Source organism: Orcinus orca, chromosome 4, assembly GCF_937001465.1.
Source record: "Orcinus orca chromosome 4, mOrcOrc1.1, whole genome shotgun sequence".
NCBI lineage: Eukaryota > Metazoa > Chordata > Mammalia > Artiodactyla > Delphinidae > Orcinus > Orcinus orca.
In genome coordinates, this window is record NC_064562.1 from 20412286 (window position 1) to 20438618 (window position 26333).

At 38.1% G+C, this 26333-nt stretch overlaps 1 protein-coding gene across 3 annotated transcripts in view; it reads right to left on the reverse strand.

The window, feature by feature from the left end:
* Positions 1–233: 233 nt before the first annotated feature.
* The window catches only part of PPP3CA (protein phosphatase 3 catalytic subunit alpha), a 297373-nt gene continuing 271273 nt past the window's right edge, over positions 234–26333 (reverse strand). For 2 of the 3 annotated variants that reach the window (XM_033401986.2, XM_033401991.2), the window contains exons 11-14: positions 13353–13437; positions 7258–7355; positions 4183–4212; positions 234–1004 (exon numbers count right to left, since the gene is read on the reverse strand). In XM_033401986.2, coding sequence (XP_033257877.1) covers positions 808–1004; positions 4183–4212; positions 7258–7355; positions 13353–13437 — 410 coding nt within the window. In that variant the 3' untranslated portion in view covers positions 234–807. The remainder of the gene's footprint in view (positions 1005–4182; positions 4213–7257; positions 7356–13352; positions 13438–26333) is intronic. The other variant, XM_004263566.4, reaches the window with a different exon arrangement.

The following is a 26333-nucleotide window of genomic DNA, read 5'->3' on the forward strand; positions in this document are numbered from 1 at the left end:
AAGACTTGATTTATCAACAAAAACCCCTAAATATAAACAGCAAAAAAAAAAAAAAGAGATAGATGTAATTATTCCAGTTTTTTAAAACTTAAAGAAAAGGTATTCATTGCCAAAGTAATAAGATAAGTGTTATATGGAAACAAGGGCATTCAAGCACACTAAAGAAACCTGAGGTAAGCATAATCTGTACAAAATTAAACTGTCCTTTTTGGCATTTTAACAAATTTGCAACATTCTTTTTTTTTTTCTTTTTCTGCTTTTTTTTTTTTTTTTAAGACTGCCTAATTCATTTTATAGCCATTGTCTGACAAGAGTAGCAAAACATTATCAATAAATAGTCCTTATTTAGTTTGTACATCATTTTGTTAAAAATGTTTGATGTCATCCATTTTTAGTGCTGCAACTGTAAACGTACAATAGAGTAAGAAATTAGACAAAGTTTTCGTGTCCAGTAACATAATAAAAGACCTCTCATTAACCTATCTAGAAGTCCCCGATGCAGTAGGAAAACATGTTCATTCCCCTAACATTGCAGTATATACTAGCATTAGCTTTCTTTTTAAATTGTTTTTCCTATAAGCATTTTTAAAAGGCATACCCAAAAGAGGTGTTTAATCATAACCCTCACCAAAATATAGTTTATTATCTCTCTCCCTCTTTTCTAATGATAGTGTAAACTGAATCCAACTCCTGGCCCCAGAGCAAGTAAGCTACCATCAGAGGCAAGAACATCCAACTGCTGATATGCAGCAATCCCATCACGCCCTGCAGCTCCCAAAAAAAAAAAAAAAAGTGAACAGGAAGTGGTCACTGGATATTGCTGCTATTACTGCCATTGCTGTCCGTGCCGTTAGTCTCTGAGGCGAGAGTCTTGTTGATGGAGTTAAGGTTGGTGTCAGAGGGCATGGCATCTCTGCGAGGTGGCATCCTCTCGTTAATTCGATCTAAGCCCTTGGCCTCCTCGAAGCTAGTGATCTTATGTTGTGGTGAAAATCCTTTGATAGCTAAACAGAAAATCATTAAAAAAAAGAAAAACTGGGTTAGTCAGAGGAAAACAAAGGGCACAGCTGTTGTAGCAGGTGATGTTAGAGATTTCGCAGTGAGAGAGGGAATCCTTTAGTAGAGAACAAAGTGACGGGACCTGAACACAGCACAACAGACTCCTTACCATACCTGAAGATAACCGAGACGTTTGGTAACAGCCAATGTCTCTTGCCAACCAAAATGTCCTCTTCCAAGTTAGTAAGATGTAAACGTTTCTCCTGTCTTCATGGAAGTTTAGATCCACGAAGTGGTATGTAAAGAGAAAGGGTGCTACCAGGGATAGGTCTCTAGGCCCGGCACAGACTGGCCACATCGTTGGCACAATTACTGTATCAAATGCCCTAACCCAGAAAGAGTGGAAATGGCCCTAATTTTACTATTCCATTGTGCTAGTAATGGCAAATTCAGGAGAATCACTGAAGCAGCTAGACCTAAAAATCTAGTGAAGAGTTTAGAGCAGAAGCTAAAAGGAGCTATAAAAGGCATGAACTTGGGGCGTTTCCATGCCATCTCAGGATCCCAGGAAGACTTGCTTGGCAAACAACTCAACAGTGGCATGAAAAAAAATGAAATTATAAACTCCTGCTTCTCCACTCAACTTTGGAAACGTGGAGTGGGGACAAGGTAAAAGAAACTCATAAAAATCAAGATCAGATCACTACGTAGAAAAACTCTGTCTGCCCTTCAGCAGCGAACAGGTCAAACTGATGTTCATCTGGTCCATTACTGCCTAAATCAAAGAAAAACTCTTTCTTAGTAGATCAACGTAGACGTAAGTGCTGGTTCAAGAATAACAAGGGGAAAATGCTTCTTTCAACTTTTAGCAAAAATGGATGGGAATGGTTTTGGCCTTATTCAGTGAAACCATGGAATTCACAAAGGGGGAGCATTGATACTTGGTTTTTTTCAGTAACCCTAGTGTGCTCCAGAGATAGAGAAGGCATTTGTGCAAGAAACTTAATGATTTCTTCAGTAGGTGCACCAACCAGTGAGCTGAAAATAAAGTACATAGATGGGGAACCAATGACATCAGTTTGCTTTACTCCCTGTGAAAATGCAAGCCAGACACTGACGGGCCAATCACTGAATTGGGTCGCATCTCCATGGCTGATGAAGGACAATTTCATTGTACCTTTATCCTTCCTACCCTATTTGAGAAAAAAAGGAAAGCAGTTTCAAGCTGAAACTTTGCTAGCCACTCCCACACAAATGTACAGTGCCTTTCATTAGTATGGACGAGATTCTTAAAAGATAGACACACTTGCTTCCAAACTCATTAAACGATGAGAAACAGTTTGTTCCCCCTGTGCATTTTAAAGGTTAGCGTCATGGTGATTAGTCAACTATGAGAGGAAGAAGATGGGGAAATGGGAAAAGACCAAGGCCCAAAGCAAAGCGTCTTAATTCTTCTCTCATTCAGTCATAAATCGCAAAATAATAGAGCTGTCTGATGAGCACCCACCCTGAAAATGAACTCAATGATTTTGAGGGACAAAAGTAGTACTCTATTGTTTTGCTAAACTACTGTGAATATCATTCCATCATAGTTAATACATATAAAAAGTTGGTCATCATAATTGATGAAGCGATTTTACGAATTGAAATGGTAAAAGTGGAATCTCTCTTTTAGGTTGTTTAAGGTTTTAAAATAAAGCCAATAGGGTGAGAGCATAGAAATTCAAAATCTAGCGAGAGCAATGGCTATGTCCGGAATGGGGCTCCATTTCTAATCATTTCTGTCTACCCTGGTCTGGAAGAATGTGTGCTCTGCTGTAGTTGCTGGTCAGACGATGGGTATTAGCAATTTACATTGGTAGTATACTTAACACAACACAAGAGTCACAGAAACCACAGAAAACAGCCAAACTATCAACAAGAATGCACACTGCAGATTAGAATTTGCCAAGAGGAATAGAGAATTCCCACATAAATAGCAGTTTATTCACTGCTATTTAGGAAGCAGTTGTATTTTCTCTTACAGTGCTATCATTTCCCCTACCGTATCCAAATCACGTACAAATTAAAGAAACTAAAGTGGCACATTTTACATCATATCAAAGCACCATAAAACACAATTTTGGGAACAATAAAACATTATCTTGCAAGAACAAAATACAACTGAAAAATTTTGTTTTAAAGGGGAACTTCAAATTATTATTCTTTTTAAAATTTCCAGAGGGCGTGGTATGTATCAGATTAAAAACTATTTGGATAGGTAGTCCTCTCCTAACTCTACATTTCAAAAGCACTTGATTCAAAAGGAATTGCGAGAGGGTCCACTCTATTGTCCTCGAGCAGTGCTGGGACACAGTCGGTGGTGAACATGTCTCGTTTCTCCTGAAGCACCCGGCACAGTGCCTGGTGCCAAGAAGGCACTCGGTGGCTATTAACCAGTTGAGTGATGACTCAATATTCCCTATGCTCGTTACCGGCCACTTCTACAGCCACTAGATATTTTTGAACTCTTTAGAATATTTTGCTGGTGCTAACCGTCCTACAAATACCAGTACGTTAAAATTTCTAAGACTAGCAGAACTGTTTACCTCGTACACAGCTGTCTCTTGTTGGAATATTTTTTGGAGACAAAAATTAATGTTGAACTACAACAAAGCACTATTCCAATGAATTTTTTTTCTAGAAATTTCTGAAGACTAGACTTAATAAAGCTATTTTTATTCTCTCCTTTTCAGTGCCGACTGAAAGTGATTTGAGGGAGGGACATGGTTCAGCTCAAAGAATATTGTTCTATCCATTGTTTGTCAAAACGGCTGCCATAAACCCCACCCCACATCATTCAAGATCTCTAATCCTTTTGTTTTCCGTGATTATACTAGGATCATTGTATACAAAGTCAAACATAGCTTTAAGGGAAAAAATAACAAACAAACAAACCGGAAAAGGACATTTTCCCCTTTAAAGCAAGAACATGTTGGTTAATACTGAGCCACAACTGTTAGCCCAACACCCACACACTCTGTACAAGCTACAGCAAAAAAAAAAAAGAAAGAAAAAAAAAAAAGAAAAGAAAAGAAAGAAAAAGAAAAGAAAAAGAAAGAAAGAAAGAAAGAAAGAAATGAATACACCCAGCAGAGCCCTTGTCTGTTGCAGGTACAACAGAAAGGGGACTGGCCAATTTACCTTCATCAGCCTCAATAGCCTCAACAGTAGCTGAAGAGAAGAAAGGGGGTGCAAAATGAATGAGAAAAATGAGCAGAGGATTTTTAACTCTAAGAACACATCAGTGACGATCAAGGGCGCTAAGAGGATTAATGTTCCTGTAAGTGCTGGTTTCTGGCACGGACAAAATAGAAATACTTCAAAGAAAGGAAAAAACACCATGAAAATGATGGGGGTTTTTTCTTGTTTTTTTTTAAATGAGCTGGCTACACGTATCTGAGTGACATGATTTGGATTTTGTTCACTAAATACAGGAGAAAATGATTAATCCTTTAAGAAAACACTCAGGAAAGGTTTCTTGGACTTAAGACTGAATCTACAAGGGACTAGGTCAATCGAAAATGTGAATCTGACTCACATGAAGTGTGATAAACCCACTGCTACGACTGGTAATTTATAGTTTTAAAATGCCCCCCAAAATGGCAGAGCTTGAAGTGTTGTCATAATGTCAGTGGAATAATTCACACTATTTAATATTAAATGGTACGATTTCCTAGTGGAATAGAAAAGCAGGGGGGATGCAAATTTAGAGTTGCATCTGAGTTGGTAACACATGTGACCCTTTAAACACAAACATCGAGCGTGTTTCGAGAGGGAGGGAGAAAGGGAAGAGAAAGAGGTTGGGGATGGGATAGCCTGGACTTCTTTTGCCAGGTAACCCAGTTTAAAATCAGTTTTCCTCATTGGAATAGCATTTTTGGAAACAAAATTCTTGAAATGTTATAATCACGTGATAATATGCCAGTAGCAGCAATAATTCTATCAGCATTTTAAAGAAAGGACCGTCTAAATACGGAAACCTCAGCATATTTCAGAGGCAAAATTTTTAAAAGCCCATTGCTTTATCAGCAATTTTTATAATAAGCTTAGGGTCTATATTCTCGCTTTAAAGGTGTATGAATCTTTCTATGTTATCAAGGTTAGGAGATATTTCCCTAATGAAGTGCTAAAATGCAAAACTTCTCTGTAATTCTAAAATGTTTAATATTAAAATCCTACCCCTTGACTTTAATTTGCATATTTCTTATAATTTAACGTTTTAAAACTAGAGCAACTGCCAGATGTACACTATAATTTACTTACAGTGCATTTTAAATTCCTTATGATAAAAATGGAGAATGGTTACCACCATGGAGAAAAGCCAAATAGCAAAACTTAAGTAGTTTCCCCTTTTAGACAGATTAAAGGGCATCAGACAATGAATTCTGAAACTGTATTAATGTACATGATTTAAAATATACACTGACTTTTCAAATTCTCAGGACTCCTAAGATGTCGGCTGTGTGTATGTGTTTGTGTGTGTGTGAGTTCAACACCAAATGACAAACAGATGGATTTAAAATAAAACAACAGAACAGGAAACTGAATAACCCAGGTTAAAATACAGGTGAAAATCTGGAAACAAAACAAAGAATTCTAAGAACTTAAGTTTAAAAGTAAAGCAAAATATCTGGAACCGCACCAGGACCAACATATTAGAAATATGTACTGTCCATTATTAAGTGTATTCTTCTAAAGCAACTGTGGCCCATAGTTTCTGATAATACACCTGCTGTACCTTAAAACTGTGCTTAACAGAAACTATGCAGATTTTAGTCAATTAGGTAGTTGTGCATTTTGTGCATACAAACTATCCATTTATGCTAATGTTCTTAGAGAGCATGTTTACTTTGGTGGGAAAATTGTGGGTTTTTTCCTGAAGTTACTAAGATAAATTTTAGCTACAAATTAAATGAGGAACTTACTTCAATACTGTGGTATCTTCCTACCTTCATTTAGAAATTTTTTTTTCTTTTTGTGGCAACTCGAAGACATTGATGTTGGAATAAATTCATATGAAAATAAAGAAAATTTTAGTGATGCTGCTAGGAGGTGATCATTTAGCAGTACAATATCCATGAAGCTGGGCATCACTTTCTATGTAAAAGAGGTGTATCTAAATAACATTACCATAAGAATACCAGAATCTTCTAGACTGAGGGACAGGGATAGAAAAGAAAACACAAAGATTCAGGGAAAGGTACAGGGAAATAAGCAGGAGGCTGAGATCTGCTTTGAAAATGTTGAGTGTATTGTTGTTTTCATTTTTTTCTGTTAGAGTCTAATCTAAAAGCAAAATTTCCATAAAGTATGCTAAAATTGGACTCTAATTAATGATAATATTAGTTAAAATAGATAACAAAAGTAAAGAGTGCACTGACTGGGCTGGCTAATATGGTAGCCACTAGCCACATGTGGCTATTCAAATCAAATTAATGAAAATTAGATAAAATAAAAAACTCAGTTTCTCAGTTGTAAGAGCTATATTTCAAGTGCTCAATGGCTATACATTGCCAGTGGCTTCTGTATAGATAGAGAAATTTCCATCATTACAAAAAGTTCTATTGGACGGCACTCATCCAGAAAACTACAGATTTTAATACAAAATCTACCTTCAAGGAAATGTTTTCATCCTTTCTTAAAAATAACATATGATGGTACTCACTCTCTTATGTTTTGAATGGATAAGTCAGAGAAAAGGCACCTATGACTTCATTTCTATTCAAGTGGATAACAAAATCATCCTTTTTATTCTCTTCCTCCATTCTCCACTAAATCCTAGACTTAGGCATGGATAGTTCTGTGTCTATGTGTTTATTTCATCAATCCAATAGATAACCTGTACATTTAATAAAAATGTAATTAAAAAGTTGTTTCTATCCACTGCTTGGCTCCAAGTGGTCAAACCTACTGTGCGTGTAGATAAGCTGAATGAGTTGTCTTACAGCGAGGCCTGAAATCGTGGTTAATGTGCAAATGAGGACATGGGGGTAGCGGGGGTCAAGAACACATTCCAGCAAATGAGGGAGCTACTCTGTGGGGCGCGACTGGTCAAACTGATGGGGGCGCGGGAAGGGAGGGGGGTCTCAGCCCTTCTTCCAGCTGAGAAGATCGGAAGACCAAGACGGACCTTAAATGCGTGAATAAATCAGGGCTCTAACGACACAGCTGACTGAGGTGCCTACTCAGGTGTGTCGTACCAATGGGCCTGCTTACCGCTTTGCAGGGTTTGCTTCCCTCCAGAGAGCACTCCACTGGGGAGCATGCCCGTGGGCGTCAGGCCTTTCAGCGTCAGCACACTCTCACTCTCTTCTCTGCAAAGGCACAATGGGGATGACACATTAACTTTTATTTTCTTTCAAGACAAAGAAAAGACTTAAAGGAAAAGATGTATGTAAGAACTCACATTTACTTCTACCTTGGCTCTCTTGAGCTTTTTCTTTTTTTTTACTTAAAACATACTATATTTTCACACATTCATATAGAGGTAGTGGTATGCCCATGACATGACGGCTAAGATAAAGTTGGGAATTATGCAATTGTGGAAGTTCAGTCTCTTCTGACTGAACTGGAAAACAATTCTACTTTTGTAAGCAGGCTCACAATACAAAGTGTTTCTGGGCATCCTCCACAACACCATAAATATGTTAAAAAAAAAAAAAAAAAAAGAGCCATGGAGAGGGCTGTTGTAAGTTTTCCAGCCTAGGCTCTGCAAAAATGCATGGGGCTGATTTGACTTGTGAGAGAAAACCAGAGAGTATAACAGATTTAAAAGATCTGATCTATGGATTAGGGAAGTAGGAGTTACATTCAGGGCACTGTTAAGGAATTCTGACATCCCATGACAAATACACAAACTAATGGCAAGTCGCTGATGAAACAACTGGTCAAATTTCCAACTTTTCTTTTTCAGTCTCTTTCCCCATGGATCTGCTAATACAGACAACTGTTTTACAATCAGTTTTATGTACATCATTATTTGAATTACATTTATTAACCACAGCACAGCATTAATCAAATGATTAAATAACCATAAAATAGGGATAACCTCATATATTTCCATATAGTAGACAGTGTAATCCCACATAACCAGAAAAAAATACTTACAATACACATATATATCTAATGTTTATAGTATGTACAACTACTTACTCCACATTTTTATGAAGATGGCTAACATGGCCCACACAGAATTCCTAAACTATCCCCAAACCTGCTGCTTCACTATCTTTCTTCGACTTCATCTTTTAGTTAAGCTGAAAGAATCAACCTTTAACTCCTTTTATCCTCTCTTACTCCACATCTACTCAATTAGCAAATCTTGAGGGCTCTACCCTCATATTATTTCCAGTATCTTACCACTTCTCACAATACTACTACCTCATCTCTTTTGAACACAGCTTTATTGAGATATAATTAACATACCATACAATTTGCCCATTTAAAGTGTGTGATTCAATCACTGGTTTTTAGTCTCTTCAGACAGTCATGAAACATCGGCACAATACATTTCAGTACATTCTCATCCCTCCACAAAGCAGTCTCGTGCGCTCCCATTTCTTTCAGGCTGTATTACTACTCATCTGCTTTCTGTAGATTTGCTTCTTCTGGACACTTCTCATGACTGGAATCAGGTGGCCTTCTGTGACTGACTCCTTTTCGGACCACCAGCATCTCTTACCTGGATGGTTCCAGCAGTCCCTTAACTGGTCTCTCTGCTCCATCCTTGTCACACTCCTGCCCTCTCCTCCCATATCTATTCTCAGTATAGCAGCTGGCTGAGCCTTTTAATACCTATACAGATCCTGCCACTCCTCTATGCAAAACTCTCCCAATGGTTTCTCCTCTCATTAAAGGTGAAAGGCAAAATCTTTAAAAGGTTTGACCAGAGCCCTAAAAAACTAGTTCCCAACCCACAGTCTACCATCCTTATCCATCTCTTGGACTACATTTCCTACCACCACGCACTTCCCTTCGTGGTCCTCACCATGCACCCAGCACACCCCACCTTGGGGCTCTGCACCTTTCTGTCACACTCTTCCCCCAGGTATCTGCCTGGCTCCCTCCCTCCCAGCCTCCAACTCTCTGCTGGAAAACTGCCTTCAAAGTGAGGACTTCCTTGAGAATGCTATTTAAAATATATGTACCTCACTACAAATAATGCAATTTCGTTTCTTTTTATGGCTGAGTAATATTCCATTGTATATATGTGCCACATCTTCTTTATCCATTCATCTGTCAATGGACACTACGACAAAGTGAGAGAGTGGCACGGACATATATACACTACCAAATGTAAAATAGGTAGCTAGTGGGAAGCAGTCACATAGCACAGGGAGATCAGCTCAGTGCTCTGTGACCACCTAGAGGGATGGGATAGGGAGGATGGGAGGGAGATGCAAGAGGGAGGGGATATGGGGATATATGTATATGTATAGGTGATTCACTTTGTTATAAAGCAGAAATTAACACACCATTGTAAAGCAATTATACTCCAGTAAAGATGTTAAAAAAAAATATATATATATATATGCACTTTCTTATGCCCTATCTCCCCTTCCCTCTTTTATTTTTATCTAAAGCACTTATCACCCCTGAAGAGCTATACAGTTTGTTTCCTTGGTGCTTTTTTTTTTTTTTTTGAGCTCCTCTGCCCACTACACCCCACCCTAGCTAGAAAAGCTTCATGTGAAAGGGGTTTCTGTCTGCTTTGCTCCTGCTGCATCCACAGTACCTAGACCAGAACAGCACCTAGCACATAGTCGAGATTCATAAAACATTTACTAAATGAAGGAGTCAAAGAAAAATAGGATGGAGAATGGCAGTGTTAATCCACATTTTAGATTTCTGAATCCTTTACTGTTATTTATAACCAATGCCTAAGCTCCGGCTAATGGCGTGTAATTAGTCCCCAATATGCTGAGAAAGATGCTCTTCAACTCTTGGTCCCTCAGATTCCCACCTGACAGAGGAACTGCCTTCCCCGCTCACTGCTTCCCCAAGATGTTCGCTTTGAAGCAGAAGTTCTGCGTGCATTCGTTTGATTGGTGGATCCTAGGCAACATGCGGCACCTTAAGTGCAAGGGCTCTTGAAAGATAGGTTTCTGGTTCCCTTATAATATGGCAAATTACCAAAATGTAAGGACTGTGCCGGACAGCTATACCTGACAAATGGGTACCACCATCCGTATCCATCCATTACATGTTAAAATGTCTCATTCCACAAATTTCTTGTATTTGCCTCTTCCCTTGCATCTCTCCACCCACAGCTAGTTCAACATCTTTTGCTTGGATTATTTCAATAGCTTCTTAAATGTGCTGACACCCATCAGTCAGCTTGCTATCCAATCTTCAGACTGTCATTACATATACATCTCCACATGGGTTAGCACATGCTCCCATTCTCCTTAGTACTGATCACTCACTGAGTGAGTCTGGACATACTGCGTATCCTCTTTCAGTTTCTGTTTCCTCACTGAGGTCAAGTCAACCTTGCAAGCTTGCCGTGTGGACTCCTCTCAAATGTGTACACCATGAAGCATACAGCACCTGGTCCTTAACAAGCGCCCCGTAAAACACTGCTCCTAGGTCCTTAGGATCTAGGAGGACTTCTCAGCTGCCAGAAGTGCCTTCACCACAATTCTCCAGCTAATGGAACCTAGCCTGAACTTCACAGCACTCCACCAATGGCAACCTCTTCATGAACATTCCTTTCAGGAAATAGTAGGGCTCCTTCCCATCCTCTTCCACAGCAGAGCACCTCTTCATGTATTTAGTGCACATCTCATGGCCTTACATTAGTTTATTGTCTACATGTCTGACATTTTAGTTCAGAGTATCCACTTTGCCTAATGCACTATATGGCACACATTTAATGCTCAATCCTACTTTTCCCTAGGGATGACCACCCTGTATTGTACAAATGCTTTTATTATAGGATAGCAATACAATATACCTTGTTTTTATTTTCTATCAATATGTGCGACCTTAATCAAGTAACTGATCATCACTGGGTTCAAATGGAACCCACTCTCAGCTGGGAATAACTGCATCTTACGTACCAAGATGCAGAGGACTAGAGGGACTTTCCAATTTTAAGACCTATCTATGATTCTGTAGCATTGTTCCTGTCACTTTCACATGGTTTGAAGACTAACATAAATACAAAGAAGTTTCTTTTATGTTAAGAAAGGCTTCTCCTTTTTTTTCCTAAATGTACTTTCAACTGGAAGTGATGGAGCTGTTTTTACTTATCCTCACAGAGACTTCAGATAGAAAAGGAAGTAAGCGCATTTACTGGAAATCTGAGGCATGATAAATAAGCAAGTGTTTATGCAGAGGGACCAGCTGAGTTTATGATCTTCACATAGTCCTTTGCCCCCAAAGGCAATTTTTCTAGCCACACAGCCTCCCTGCTGGCCTTCAAAACTGCTGAATTTGTGTCCATCCAAGGATCTTTGTACTTGCTCCTCCCTTTGTCTTTTTTTTTTTAAAATAAATTTATTTATTTTTGGCTGCGTTGGGTCTTCGTTGCTGCACACAGCCTTTTTCTAGTTGCGGCAAGCGGGGGCTGCTCTTCATTGCGGAGCACAGGCTCTAGGTGCGCGGGCTCAGTAGTTGTGGCGCACGGGCTCAGCCGCTCCGCGGCATGTGGGATTTTCCTGGACCAGGGCTCAAACCCATGTCCCCTGCATTGGCAGGCGGATTCTTAACCACTGCGCCACCAGGGAAGCCCCTCCCTTTGTCTTAAACACTCTTACTCCCTACCTTCGTGAAGGTCATCCCCACACTTGCTCAAATGCTAGACTCAGAGAGTCCTTTGTCGTCCACGTACTAAAATGAATGAGTGCCTTGCCTCTCACTTGCTATCCCCCTGTACTGCTTCATGGTACATAATGGCTACTTTAAGTTTCGTTACATTTATTTTGAATGAATGAATGAGTCCTGCAAGTTCAGTAGGAATGAAAAGCATCAGAGCAAAGGCAGCCTCATTCATTAGGCCGCAGGGAGCAACTATGCTCTACTTTCAGCTTTAACATGACTTTTCAAGATTTGGCTGCTACCGCAGAGCTATTACCGACTTTGATCTGGTGTCTTTGGGAAACGATGATCCTGCTTTTCGTCCTTCTCACGGCTCCCTGTTGTTGGTATCAAATCACTTAATTACTCTTTAGTGACTCTACCAGGAGTGGGATAGAAAGAGCAAGAAGGAGAAATCAGAAGAGCCGGTACAGCTACTCCACGAAAGAGTTGAAAAAAAGAATCTGGCAGAAATTAGGATATGAAATTATACAGTGTGGAGGTGGACTTTCTCCCAAGATATTCCTATTTATCCTTGTTAATAATGTGATTGTGAATTGACTGGATACTCGTCACATATAATCATACTGTATTTTTAAAAATTAATTAATTTATTTTTGGCTCTGTTGGGTCTTCGTTTCTGTGCGAGGGCTCTCTCTAGTTGTGGCAAGCAGGGACCACTCTTCATTGCAGTGCATGGGCCTCTCACTGTCGCGGCCTCTCTTGCTGCGGAGCACAGGCTCCAGACGCGCAGGCTCAGTAGTTGTGGCTCATGGGCCTGGTTGCTCCACGGCATGTGGGATCTTTCCAGACCAGGGCTCGAACCCGTGTCCCCTGCATTAGCAGGCAGATTCTCAACCACTGCGCCACCAGGGAAGCCCTAATCATACTGTATTTTAAAGTAATCTTTTGAAGAGAAATATAGATACTTTGTATTATCCAAGAATAGATAACTGAATTTAAGTGAAGAAAAGTGTAGTTAATTCTCTTCAAGAAAACGTGTTTTCTAAGCCCATGCTTAATAATAACAAGATACATGATCTATTTAAAAAATAACTACTATATGGGAACTGAAACACTAAACTTTTTTCTCTCAATGATTTATTAGAATAATATAGATTCACATGAACAAGCTTTATGGCTGTTCATTTCCTAGAAATCTAGTGGAATGCACCTGATAAATTCATCTTTACCACAGAGAGAGAATGAAAAATAGAAAGGATTATAATAGCTTTTCCATTTCATACCATGTTCAACCTATTGTGAAATAAATGTTTGAAAGTCCTGCAGCAAATAGAGGGATGGAATGTGAAAGTCCCTTTAGAGGCTTTCTCTACAGAAATAATTCAGTAGATTTCCATCTGACGAAAACAGTGAGGAGCCGACAATTCCATTTTAAAAAATAATTAAGAAAAAGCAAAGAGTTTCGAGTAAAATACTTAAATTACCAGATTAAAGTATTAAAATGTTACTGAGTGACAATCAAATGCAACAGAGGACCATGATCCCACCTGAGCACGGAGAACACTCTGGCCATCTTGCCGATCGCTCGTATCTTGTTCCGTATCACTTCCTTGCGGGCTGCAGCCGTTGCACCTATATTTTAAAAACAGAGTTGAGAAGTCAGGTGACTTTTTATTTAACTCTAACTAGTTTACTAATTTACGTGTATAACAGACTGCAGTTAAGCCAAACCAGGTTTGTTTTTTTTTCCCCCCTCTAAGGATTTATCTGGAAATCAAATTTAAAAGTCTATGCTTCCAGGCAGGAATACTTGCCTGTGACACTTAAGAGGTCCCCAAAATGCCAAAGAGCATCTTCTGAGATTTCCAAGGGGAGAGGTAAAGGGCTAACTGAAAACTTACTGAGCAGATGGGGTGGGTTCCTACCCTTCTCTTCTGATTGAGCTCCCTTCTCTTCTGTTTATACAAAGAGAACGTGCATTGGCAGGAAGAGGAAGTGCGTCACCAGGATGGATATTCCCCAGAAAGCGTGTACCAGGGAGCTGGTTTCCTCTCACCTTCTCTCTGATCTGAAAGCCCTCAAACAGCTCCTTTTTTTGTCCATTTCTTTTTCTCTAGTGGCAATGACACCATAGCAGGTATCCCCCAACACATCTAATTGGATTACATCTATTTTCCCCCAACAACTCCCCACTCCCCATCTGGGCTTGGCCATGTGTCTTGCTTTGGCCAATGCGACATTAGCACAAGCGATGCCAGCAGGAGCTTGAAAAGCACGTGGGGCTTGTTCCGTCTCTTGCTCCTTGGTATTTACCCAAGAGAGTGGAAAACTTATGTCCACACGAACACCTGTCCACAGATGTCTATACCAGCTTCGTTTGTAATTGTCAAAATGGAAGCAACCAAGATTTTCTTCAGTAGGTGAATCTACTGTGGTCCATCCAGATAATGAAAAATTATTTGGTGCTAAAAAATAATGATCTCTCAAACCAGAACTTCGTATTGCCAGCTATTCTGCCTGCAAATGAGTGGAGTAAGTCTAAATCCATACGGGAGAAAGCCATTCTCCAATCCAGTCTTTCTGATAACCAAGTGGAAACATGGATTCTTATTCATAATTGTTTCCTTGAATTAGACTCTGTTGGCCAAAACACTGGAGGAGAAAATGGCGTGTGTGTAGGCCCTACCTCATACTTTATGCTGAGTTTCTAACAATATTTATTATTATCTACGATTTGCAATTATGATTCTTTATATAATAAAACCTGTCCTAGAGACCATTTGAAAGTCTGAAGTTTCTGTGCTTGAATTTTAGATGATTTATGATCAGGAGACTCCTTGAAGGACATTTGTTAAGGAAAAAAAAATGCTATAGCAATCTCCTTATACTGGTTTTCTTATCTATTTTTTTTTTCAGTTATTCTGTTAAATCATGTTTCAGTTTACTTACTTGGTGTGCTATTACCACTCTATGTTTAATATTCCCCAGTCTGACTGACCCAGTCCACTCAGAGGTCATGATGTGCTAAGGGGGAAAGATTCTAACCGTCTCCAAAAACAGTACGGCCAGATCATAAAAATCAATCCAACAGACACAAAGAATGGAAAGAGTGGGAGAACCCCCAAAACGGTGACTATATTTAGAAGCACAACAAGAAAAGCAGCAAGAAGGAGTAGTTAAATGTCTAGAAACGAAATTGGATATATTTAAGAGAAATGAGAAGGGGGAAAATGTACAATCAAGTAAGTGAAAAATATCTAAGAAGGATAATCTCTCAGAAAATAAAAACCATAACCAGAGCAATGAAAAGCAAGAAACTAAGTAGGAAAGGAAGGGGAATAAATTATGTAGAGCCATCCTTTTCAGCTCAGTATGAGCTGGTACTCAGAAAGATGCTAAAAAAAAAATACAGAATTTTATTTATTTATTTATTTATTTTTTAAACATCTTTATTGGAGTATAGTTGCTTTACAATGGTGTGTTAGCTTCTGCTGTATAAAAAAATGAATCACCTATACATATAAAATATGGAATTTTAAATGTAAAATGAACATTCTGACAGTCTGAGCCCGTTTAGCATTCCTTATTTTTCAGACCTAATGACTTACTGGAGAGTATAGAGCAGGTGTCTTACTTTATGTATTCATAGTTGTGCTCCCAACACATGGTGGTTCACAGCATGTTATAGCACTTTTCTTAATGAAGAAATGCTGTCTCCTTTTAGATTTCTCAATAACCCAGGTAAGAGGTTTTAGTACTTCTTTTATAAAATTAGAATATATTTACTCAAAAAGTCAATTAACTTAATCATAGACAGTAAGAAGAGACACTAAAAACTAATATCTCAAAGTTCCATTCTGGGGGATTACCTTCAATATTTGTCAAATAATCAAAATCAAAATGAATATCACACATTTACAACCCACAAAAAAGTAAAATAACCAAATAAAATATCTGAGTTAATATGTAATCAAACTGAAAGGAGCTGAACAGTAGCAGGAAAGAATTAAGTACAGATATAAAGGTCCTTGTATATTTAGTATTGCTATTCCTGGCTTTTGGTATTTTCCAGAGATCATTAAAACTCTTATTCAAATACTTATGTTCCATTGCAAATCCTCACAGCCCATAATTCAATAGAAAGATCAAGGAAAAAAAAATGCACGTTTTTCCGACTTCTACTAGCTGTGACATGCAAATACAATGTCATGTTTAACATTCTTGGTACTTGCTCTATTTAAGTTGTGGAAATATACCACAGTAGCTCAACTTAAAATTCAGTATATTGAATAATAAAGGTGCAAAAAAATACCTTTTACATTAAACTATTTTTAATAGTTAACTACTGTTAACTATTTTTCGGAGAAGAATCTAGTCATTTATTTTAACCCAAAAGTCCCAAACTGAAAGGCAATGTTTCCTAAGTTTAAAAACATTAGTAATTTTAAGTACAATTTCATTTTGTAGTTCCATTCAAATAATTATCACTTCTTTTTTGGGCCTCTCTTTTGCTTCACCTTTTAAGTTCTCATCTTCTTTTAAAAAGCCTGGGGTATTATGCTACTAATTCCAGAATCTAGGCGCGCTGGTACACTCCATTTTCCTCAAAGGCTAATGTACAGACCAAGGGAATCTTTAAAGATTTGCTTTGACCATGTGTACTTCCTGACCTTAACTTAGTGCCTTACTGACTTCTCATGAAGTATGAAAGGTACGTATGCCAAGTGGCCTGCTGAGTGAATGCTGCCAGCCTCTGAAGGGAACTGGAAAACTGCGGCAGCATCGCAGCGATGAGGAACCAAGTGCCAGGGTGAAGAGAGGTTCTTACACGTGGGCTACCTGCCACGCATGAGAGACCCTGGCTCTGTATGGCCCACGGTCCCCATCCATCCATTGAGTGACTACTATAATTCCTCAGTTTTAACTGAATTAGCAGTGTGTGGAAAGTGCTATATAGAATACAATTTATTACCCAAATCATTTATTCATAAAGTGTTCTTGTGAATCCTATCCTGTTCTATAGCCTGCCGTGTGCTAACTGCTAGCAACAGAAATAGGAGGAAAGCATGGTCTCTGCTTTAGGAGACCACGTGAACGCCCATAGTGCACCGTGACACGTATTAGAGAGGAAGTAGCAGTGGCGCGTGGGGCCAGTGGCTGTCAGCTAGAGAGTAGACTGAGCACATCTCTTCTTAGCTCCGTGTTCAGTAACTTCGTACTGGTAGCTTGAAACCAGTGGTAGGGAAGAGAATTTATACCAACAAAACCTGCAAGTGCTACAAACCAGGGTCTTTTCCCCCTGCAGTGAAGCATTGTTAAATATTTACCAGTGGAAGCAGATGTGAATAGTCTGGAGAAAAATATTCACCCATATGGTGATAGTTGAAGGATCCTGAAGGATAAATAAGAGTTAAAGAGAAAGGAGAATTCTCCATAGAAGGAAGAGAATATTCAAGCATGTGGAGGCCGCAAGAATCCATGTTATGTTCAGATGATGATGGGTCAGAAGTCCGGTGTGAATGGGGTTTGCCCTCACTGGGGCGAGGGCAGGCTGAGAATGAGGAGAGAAGCAGGGCATGCCCGGGGCTAAATTGTAAAGGTTTTAGCATAGTAGTAGGGACAAATAAGAAGTTTAGACATTAGCATTTATCACAGAGGTACAGAGAACTTACTTTGCACTTACCCACCCCTCTTCAAAAAAAACGAAAAGAGAAAGAAATAAAAAGATGGACGGATGGCTGTATACAGGGACAGAGATGTGAGAAAGCAAATATAATCGAATGTTAATTGTAGAAAGTAAGTGATGGGTACATGTGTATTGACTATACAATTGTTTCAACATTCCTTTATGTTTGAAACATTTCATAATAAAATGTCAAAAAACCCCACTGTATTTGGAAGAAGCTTGGTTTTGAGAGAAAAGGGAGAGAGCAGCTTTAAGAAGAGAGGTCTCTCCATCCCTCCCTTCCTTCGTGTTATATGCGGGATGCATGAGTTTCCCAAAGGAGGCAATGAAGAAAAGTTCTCAGTGCACTGACATTCACCCCTTCCTTCCTCCAACCATCTCCAGGGGGAAACTGGACTGGTAAGATAAGCCCAATTCAACAGATTCTAATTGCTATCAACACCTTTTCGCAACTGTAAGACGTGATGATGAGCTGTCTAAAATTTTAATACATTGATAGATGCCAGGGGCCTGGGGGTGGGGAGGGGGAATGGGGAGTCAGTGTTTAATGGGGACAGAGTTTCAGTTTAGGAAGCTGAAAAATTCGGGAGATGGATGATGGTGAGAGCTGCACAACAATGTGAATGTACTTAGTGCCACTAAACTGTACAGTTAAATACGGTTAAATTAGTATGTTTTATACTATGTGACTTTTACCATAATAAAAAACATTAAAAATACATGCAAAAAATCTTTTTTATACTTGAATATCTTATAAAAGAGGAATATTTTCATATTATTAGAAGGTGAAAAAGGAGCTTGCAAAAAATTGAATTGCTTACTCTTTAATGGAAAAAGTAGCAGAAAATTTCCACTTCATTATTATATTGGTTTCAAATGTTTTGCTATTATTTAGGCTTCTTTCTTTAAAGGACTTTTAACTAATACAAGTGTATCCATAGCATATATCTTTAAATGAAATATACTATATTAAAAGGAGTGTATATACATTAACATTTCACGCTTTTTCAAAAGAAAGATCTATTTTAAGAACTATATTTTGCTGGCAAGCTTCAAATCTCTTAAAGCTTTTAATTCAAATTCTGAGAAAATATTACAGAAAACTCACCACTTTTTCAAACTTTTAAAAAGATAACAAAGTTCATCTCTGTAAGAAACCTATTCTACTCTAAAGTAAAATTTTATTATGACTCATTATTTTTAAGCAGAGTTTAGACATGTCTCCAGATTTAATTTTCCGACACCATAGGGCAATTACTGAATTTGAATACAGGTTATTGATGGAACAAAGCATAAGGTGCTGAGATAAGAAATATCTTTTGTTGTGTTATATTAAAGACAAAAATTAGTTTGTTTTCCTTCCAAAATCAGCACTTTGAAATATGATATAAGGCAAAGGCAGAATATGTCTTCAGAAACCTCTAAAAACCTTGCATAATTGGTCTTTATGGCTTTTTACAAATGATGGTGAAATTATAAGTATATAGACTGTCTTATCTGGGAGAACACATATTCCAAATTGACTCCCATTAAGGCTATGAGGCCAAAACATGTACTATAATCCCCAAACCTTATTTTCTTGTCTTTTCTTTCTCTGACCTAGTTTAAAAATAACAGACCTTGAGCAACTATATCTCAACCAAGCAAGGCTATACAGAACTTACTTAAACATCTACCCAGTTTTGCCCTTGGCTGTGGTGAACTTGACAAGTGCTTCATTATACTTTTCTACACCACCAAGCCCTTGAGTCCTGGGATTTAGGTACAGCACCATAAGCACTGAGAAATTGTGTTCATTCTGATGGAGTGGCCTTAAAACTGTGGTCTTTACATTTTTTACTCATGCATCTACAAAAGTATATCCTCCAAAGAATACTATTCTCACCTCCAAGTTTAAATAATTGTAAGCAATACAATGTTGTGAACATTGCCATTTTAAAATGAAATGACTATACTACTTCTTTTAAAAATCAATGGCATATAAATATCATAGCAATTTCATCCTACCATCATCCATTTAAAGAAAAAAACCCATGAACAAGACATTCATTGATATTTAGAAATCTTACAGTAGTCCTTTTTTCTTTGAAATTGCATTTCCATTTTCCTGATTTTATTTTAGTGAATTATATATTTATACTTTAAAATATTTTTATCACATTATACTTTGCTGCCAAAAATATGTTTAGAAATTTAAATGAAATGTGTTTTTTAAGATTTCCTGAGACAATAAGGCCCTAAGCCTTAAAAGTTCCTTTGTAATCAATATCAATTATTAGTAGTACATAACTGAGCTAAGTAGCACAAACATATGATAAATTTTTATGAATATTTAAAAAACATAGAAATATAATTTGATTGGAATGCATCCCTTAATGATAAAGATGGGAGGGCGGTTACACTGCCTTGATTAAGGAGACTTCCTACGCATTGAGTTTTTCCAACGTCTCTTTGTTTAGTACTCCAGGCAGTGTTCATAGAGACTATGTTTAGGGAGACCCATGCCTTTTTGTTAAAATGAGAGAAAAGCAACTGAGAAAGAAGACGTGGGAAAGGAGAGGCTGCAGTGAGCCTTGCAGCTCAGATGAGTTCCCAGGCTGATCATTTTTAGGAATGAGGACATATGGAAACTGAGGATGTGAAAATAGATTCCTTACTCCTCTTGAAATTTCTCTGGGTAACCCCAATGGTCCAAATATTCTGGCATGAAGACAGCTACTCTATCAAGAATTAGATTAATCACTTTCTAGAGGTGACAGTTGTCACCAGCCATGACTTGAGAATCCTGCATTGCTGATCCATTTAGGGTCAGTGCTGGTTAAATCTAGTCCAAAGAGACTGGAGGTGCTGCCCCTCACATAATAGCTATATGAATGCTTATGTAGGTTACTCTATTAGGCAGAGAAAAACACCTTTAGGATAATAAATTTTAAAAATCTCTGTAAAAATTCATTTTTTTGAGGATTACAACCTAAAATATTTGGAATATCTTTCTAATTTTAATTCTAACAATAGCATAGTACATACCCATAGGTGATAAAACTGGGACATAATGGCTACTCATTCCAAATCACTCCAAACACATATTCTGAATTTCTTCCATATGCTTTTTTAGCTCAACTAAAATCTCAGCATGTAATAGCATCTACGATGGTGTGATATTTGGCATAAGGCTATTCTGTCTTATATGTCATTTTGAAAGCGGCAGCTCCTTGAAAAAATATATTTTTTTGAATAAAAAGACTCTTCTGTGTAATGGATTTTCAAAAAGGCCAGTGCAGCCTAGACAGTTTCTTCCACCTTCTCTTGTCATAAAACATAACTGGATTCTTCAGATAGGAAGTCTTAAAAATGTACAGACTGCTCCCAAATGTCAAATAACTGTCATTATTTGGTTATCTTAAATATGTAGTTAAAATATACTTTTGTTTCCAAGTGTTAATTTGATTCCATGGACTTTTGTTCTCTGAGACATTGCGTTCCATCTGTTCAATAATTCCTTGGTAGACTCGCAGCAATTGGCTATAAGCATAATTATAACTTGGGTAAAAATTAAAGACTTTAAGGTAGATTAGGAGGCTTCGTTGATTTTTCAAGAAACTATCATATATTCAGCCTATGCCTGACAGAGGACATTTCCGTTTATTTATATTTACCAAAGTAGAAACTAATAGCATGTGAAATCTCATTTGGATTGAACTCTTTATCATAATAGAAATGCATCAAGTTTATAAACTGGCAATGAAAATAAAAGCAAAATGAAATGAAATAACAAAGGTCAAGCTAATAATGTAGATGTATTGTCTATAGGAGAAACAATCATAATGCCTGGATGTTTCATCTGTCAGGATTATTTTGGATATAGATGAGGATTTAACAGTTGAAAAAGGTATTTATTAAGGACCTAATTGTGCATACGTGCTAAATGCTGGAAGAAAGCATTTAGACCAGAATTTAATTCTGGACACTTATGGATTTATAAATTTATCAAATAGTAGAATGATATTTAAATGTTATCTCTGAAATTACAGAAATTGAAGGAAAAAATAAACCAATATAGTAAAATATCATGTTTGATTGTCCCATGTGTTATACCCTAGACAGAAAGCTAATTGAGTACCATTTGACAGCACGACAAAAAAAGCAGGCTGAAAGACGTAATACTGCTCCAGTCGTCTGACAGCAGAGGATGGTCAAGGTGCTGGCATGTACTGAGCTGATGTGAAATAAAGCCACTCGAAGATCTTCTGATGCTATTCAAGAACTAGGCAGGGTGTTTTGTCAGTACAGAGGGGACGTAGTGAAGATTTTGCCCAAAAAGGTAAATAGGGAAATGAGCATTAGGTTCTGGCCAATGATCAGTGCACAGGCCTGCAGAGGCAACTGAAACAGACAGAATGGTTCCCAGGTCGTGAGACTTTAACATCACTGAAATATATTATTATCTTATCAGAGGAAAGGGATATGCCAGTCAAAAACTGTACTGGTCAGCTACAGAGGCATAAGAAAGAAGAGAAGCCGAGGCAAACATCTGACGTGTCTAGGGAAGTACTGTCCAGGGGCCAATGGACTTTCAGTGTTCTGGCCTTACAGCAAGACTTCAGATCATAAATACCTGGCTCGTCGACTTCTTTTAAGACAAATGAATAAACTGGCATGTGAGAGGCAGAATAGCACAGTGGTGAAGAACTTGTGTTCTGGAGTAAAAGACCTATTGAGTCTCAGCTCCCCTGTTTACAGGCTGTGCTACCTTGGATAAATTACTAAGCTTCTGTTAAGTCTCACCTTCCTCATCTGAAAAATGAGGAAGGTTCTAAGTGCTTTATTTGTATTATTTCGCTTGGTAAGTTGTCGACCTAAGGTCATCAGCTGGGAAGTGGGGAGCCCAAACCAGGATTCATTACAGTAGCAGGCTGGTGATCTACTTCCCAGGTGGGTGGAAGAATTACCTAAGTTAATTCGTTCGGTCATTCTCAACATTCAACAAACACAAGTGCCAGGTACTGTGCTACCTGCTAAAGCACTTAGCATAGATCACTGGTATACAATACTCAAAAATGTTTGCTCTTTCTATTAAGAAGAAGGAAGTGCTTGTGCAGAAGTGAATATTCCAGTTCTTCTAACAGTTACATTTCTCACTGTAAATTAAAAGGTTGATTGTGTGATCTTCATTAATATCACGCTGCCTAAGTTGGGGCCCCAGTTGTGTTTTGTGCCAACCAGGCTAAAGGCTGGGCCCCAGATGATGGCCAGTTCACTAGGGGAGAAGGGGAGAATCCAGGATGCTGCTGGCTTTGCTTTGAGGCAAAAAAATAGACCGCTTCACAAAGATGGGCTGACCAAAGAAAATCAAGATATCTATTTCTTTAAAATTCTAAGAAAAACTGGAAGAAAGTTTCATAGCTTCTCGTAAGCTAGGAGTAAAGATGAAGGAATAAAAGGGATTTTTAGGAGAGCCAAAATAGATTACCCTCATAGAAAAATATTTTTAAACTTTAGATTTTCTGAGCATTCATTAAACTTCTTCATATGGCCTTTAAACCTGCCATCTGAGATCAAACAACTATAAAGAGAATGTTTTACAAACTTCAGACTTACAATGACTGTCTGCTGTTGTTCAATCAATTATTAATTATTCTCATATAAGTACAACCTTCAGATTAAGAAGTTGGACCCATAAAATGCTTTAGTACAAAGAGAAGCACGTAAGCTCTGCCAAAAACGCATGAAAACTGGATCTTATTTTCTTATGGTATCAATTTTCAGCAAGCTGACATTACCCCCTATACTTCTCTCTGTGAAGAACACTTCTTTCATATGTCAATTACCTCAACCTTGTGTGTGAGAAGTGAAGTTTTTCTAAAATATAGAGACATACATATACACAAAATCTTTGCCTTTGTTGAAAAAAGAGAGCTCTCTACTTTAATACCTTTCAACTAAAGAATACATTAAGGATTATAAAGCCCATGCTTATTTCCCTTCTTAGTATAAAACATGGACTTCCTTCTCAAATAAATTTTATAAATACATTTAATCCAAGTGTATGCTTAGATATGCAATAGCTAATGTTTCATATAAGTTGGCCAATGTCACCATAAGTTGAAGGAAAACTCAAATGCTACAAAAAAACAATGATTTTTAAAACTGTGAATATTGTATATGTGTATAGTACAGGTGTCTATGGAATACAGTATAAACTTTTATTTACTGCAAGCATTTTAGCCAATGGTGGACATTATCCAACCAATTAGCTCTACTAGGGAGATGACTGTTTTTTTAACATTTAGTTTGCTCTGCAAAGTCTGCACTTTTTTTTTTTTTTTTTGGCGGTACGCGGGCCTCTCATTGTTGCGGCCTCTCCCATTGCGGAGCACAGGCTCCGGACGTGCAGGCTCAGTGGCCATGGTTCATGGGCCTAGCTGCTCTGCGGCATGTGGGATCTTCCCGGACTGGGGCATGAACCCGTGTCCCCTGCAACGGCAGGCGGACTCTCAGCCACTGCGCCACCAGGGAAGCCCCAAAGTCTGCACTTCTGTGCAATGTGAAAATTATGCCAGCTAATATAACTCATTTGTGCAAAATCATGTAGTACAATAAGAAGAGAAAGCAGTACTTTTAATGTCTATGTTACTGTATCATTTAAGTTGGCAACTTAAAAAGATTTTAATTATTGTAGTCACATATAAGTCAGACTTGATGATACTGACTACAGTATGACAGCTAACCAGGTACCTTGTTTGATAGTCCCGGCCCCAAAATATCAATAGCCATATATATGATGGGAGGTCATACCCTAGTACCTAGTAAATGTCTGTGTATTTTTTTAGACATGTTTCAGTTTTAATGATATACTGGATATAACTATTTGTTTCCTTTTTATAGCACAACCCTGATGAAAAAAAGCAGTTACCTGTACTATAAAGGGTACAGAGTACCAAGGATACGTTTATAGTGACGAAAATGATTTAGCCTCTAAATTACACATTGAAATATTAAGTAATTGAAAAAAATCAACCATAAACTGGAAGGTAATTAACAAAAGCCTGACAAGCAACTACAAAGCCTTTTACAAAATACTGACTAATCTTTCTTTTTATAGATGTCATCCTTTCCTTTCTCCAATTACATCATGCAAACTCAGTTATTTTTAAAAGATAAGAGAACTTAACACTGGTGAACTGATACCCATCTTTGCATATAATTTTCTGGAAAAATTATATGGATTTCTCACACGGCCATACTTCTTAAAGCAGTAAAATACATAAAGTGCTTTTCTTTCCCTTGTCAGAAGTACAAGAGAACGAGAAAGGTGTCCTTTATGTTTCCTCCTTCAGTTATCAAATATCTTATCCCAATTCACACCCCTTCCTGCAAGCCTCTAAATCCTCTGTGAGACCAGCATATTGACAATTGGTTCCTTATTTCACTGGACTCTCAGCTTAGTGAAGGCAGAGGCCATGTGTTTGTTTGCCACTGAATACACAGAAAAAGATATTTCATGAATAAATACTTTTACATGGAAATAAAAATATAAGATAGAAATATAACATGGTATCAAAATTAGGGTACTCTGAATTTTATTTTAGTTTTTGGCCTTCTAAAAAATGATTTCAATTTTCTATTTTAGCTATTATAAAAATGAAAACAAAGTTTGCTATTTGCCTCTTTTCAATAATCTGTTATCTGACAAAGTTATGCCCTAATATTTCACTTTCTGGTTTTCTGGTCAGACTTATATCTCACAGTAATTTTTCTGCATTTGGTGCAAATATTTTAAAATAGCTGCTGCCTGAACTGCTCCACAATCCTGGTTCTTACGCTGTCTCCCTCATCACTCCTTTCTCTTTCACTTGTTTGTCTTTTTTCTCCAGTTTCATAAAGAAGGGATAATTTTACAGATTGGTCCTCAATTTTCTGATATTTCCTTCCACATCAGTAACTTTGGAGGCCTGTTTGACTCTTAGTAGATTCGGCTGTGACTTTTAATTCAAAGCCTCCGTCACCAGACCCGATTTTGTCCCCAGTCTCCAGGGTTCCATTTCCAAATCCTGCCTGGGCATTTCCAGAGTCATGTGTGTACTCAAACTCATGTCTGTCATTGAACTCCTTTCTCCCTGAAACGGATGAAGTTTTTCCGTAAGTGTTCTCATCCTCCTAGGTACTGAGGTTTGAACCGTCCAAATCCACTTTTGTTCCCTTTGCCCCACTGATACCATAGTTGTAAGCCCAGCTCTTTAGAATATCTCCCTTTTCCTTTATTTATTTTTTGCAGTACGCGGGCCTCTCACTGTTGTGGCCTCTCGCGTTGCGGAGCACAGGCTCCGGACGCGCAGGCTCAGCGGCCATGGCTCACGGGCCCAGCCGCTGCGCGGCATGTGGGATCTTCCCGGACCGGGGCACGAACCCGTGTCCCCTGAATCAGCAGGCGGACTCTCAACCACTGCGCCACCAGGGAAGCCTCCTTTTCCTTTTATTATTAACACTATCATTGTTCCGATCTAGTCACCTCAACTTTGAAATAGTTAAGTTCCTAAATTATACCCCAACTAATCCTTTGTTCTTTCTCCAAGCATTTTCTTGGGGAAAGTATTTGCTGTTTCTCAGACACTGCTTTTATGATGTTACTCCTCTGCTCACCAATGGCAGGTTATGCTTCAAAGTTGATAGAACAAGAATCATGTCGCCACAGTGCTGCTGAGGGCTCTTTTTTTGTATGTCTAAACATTTCTTTGTAATTTTTATATTAACATGTCATATTTTTTCTCCCAAACTGCCAATTATTATCAGACACACAACTTTTTTTCACATTGGGAACATGAAATATGAGATGCTGAAATGA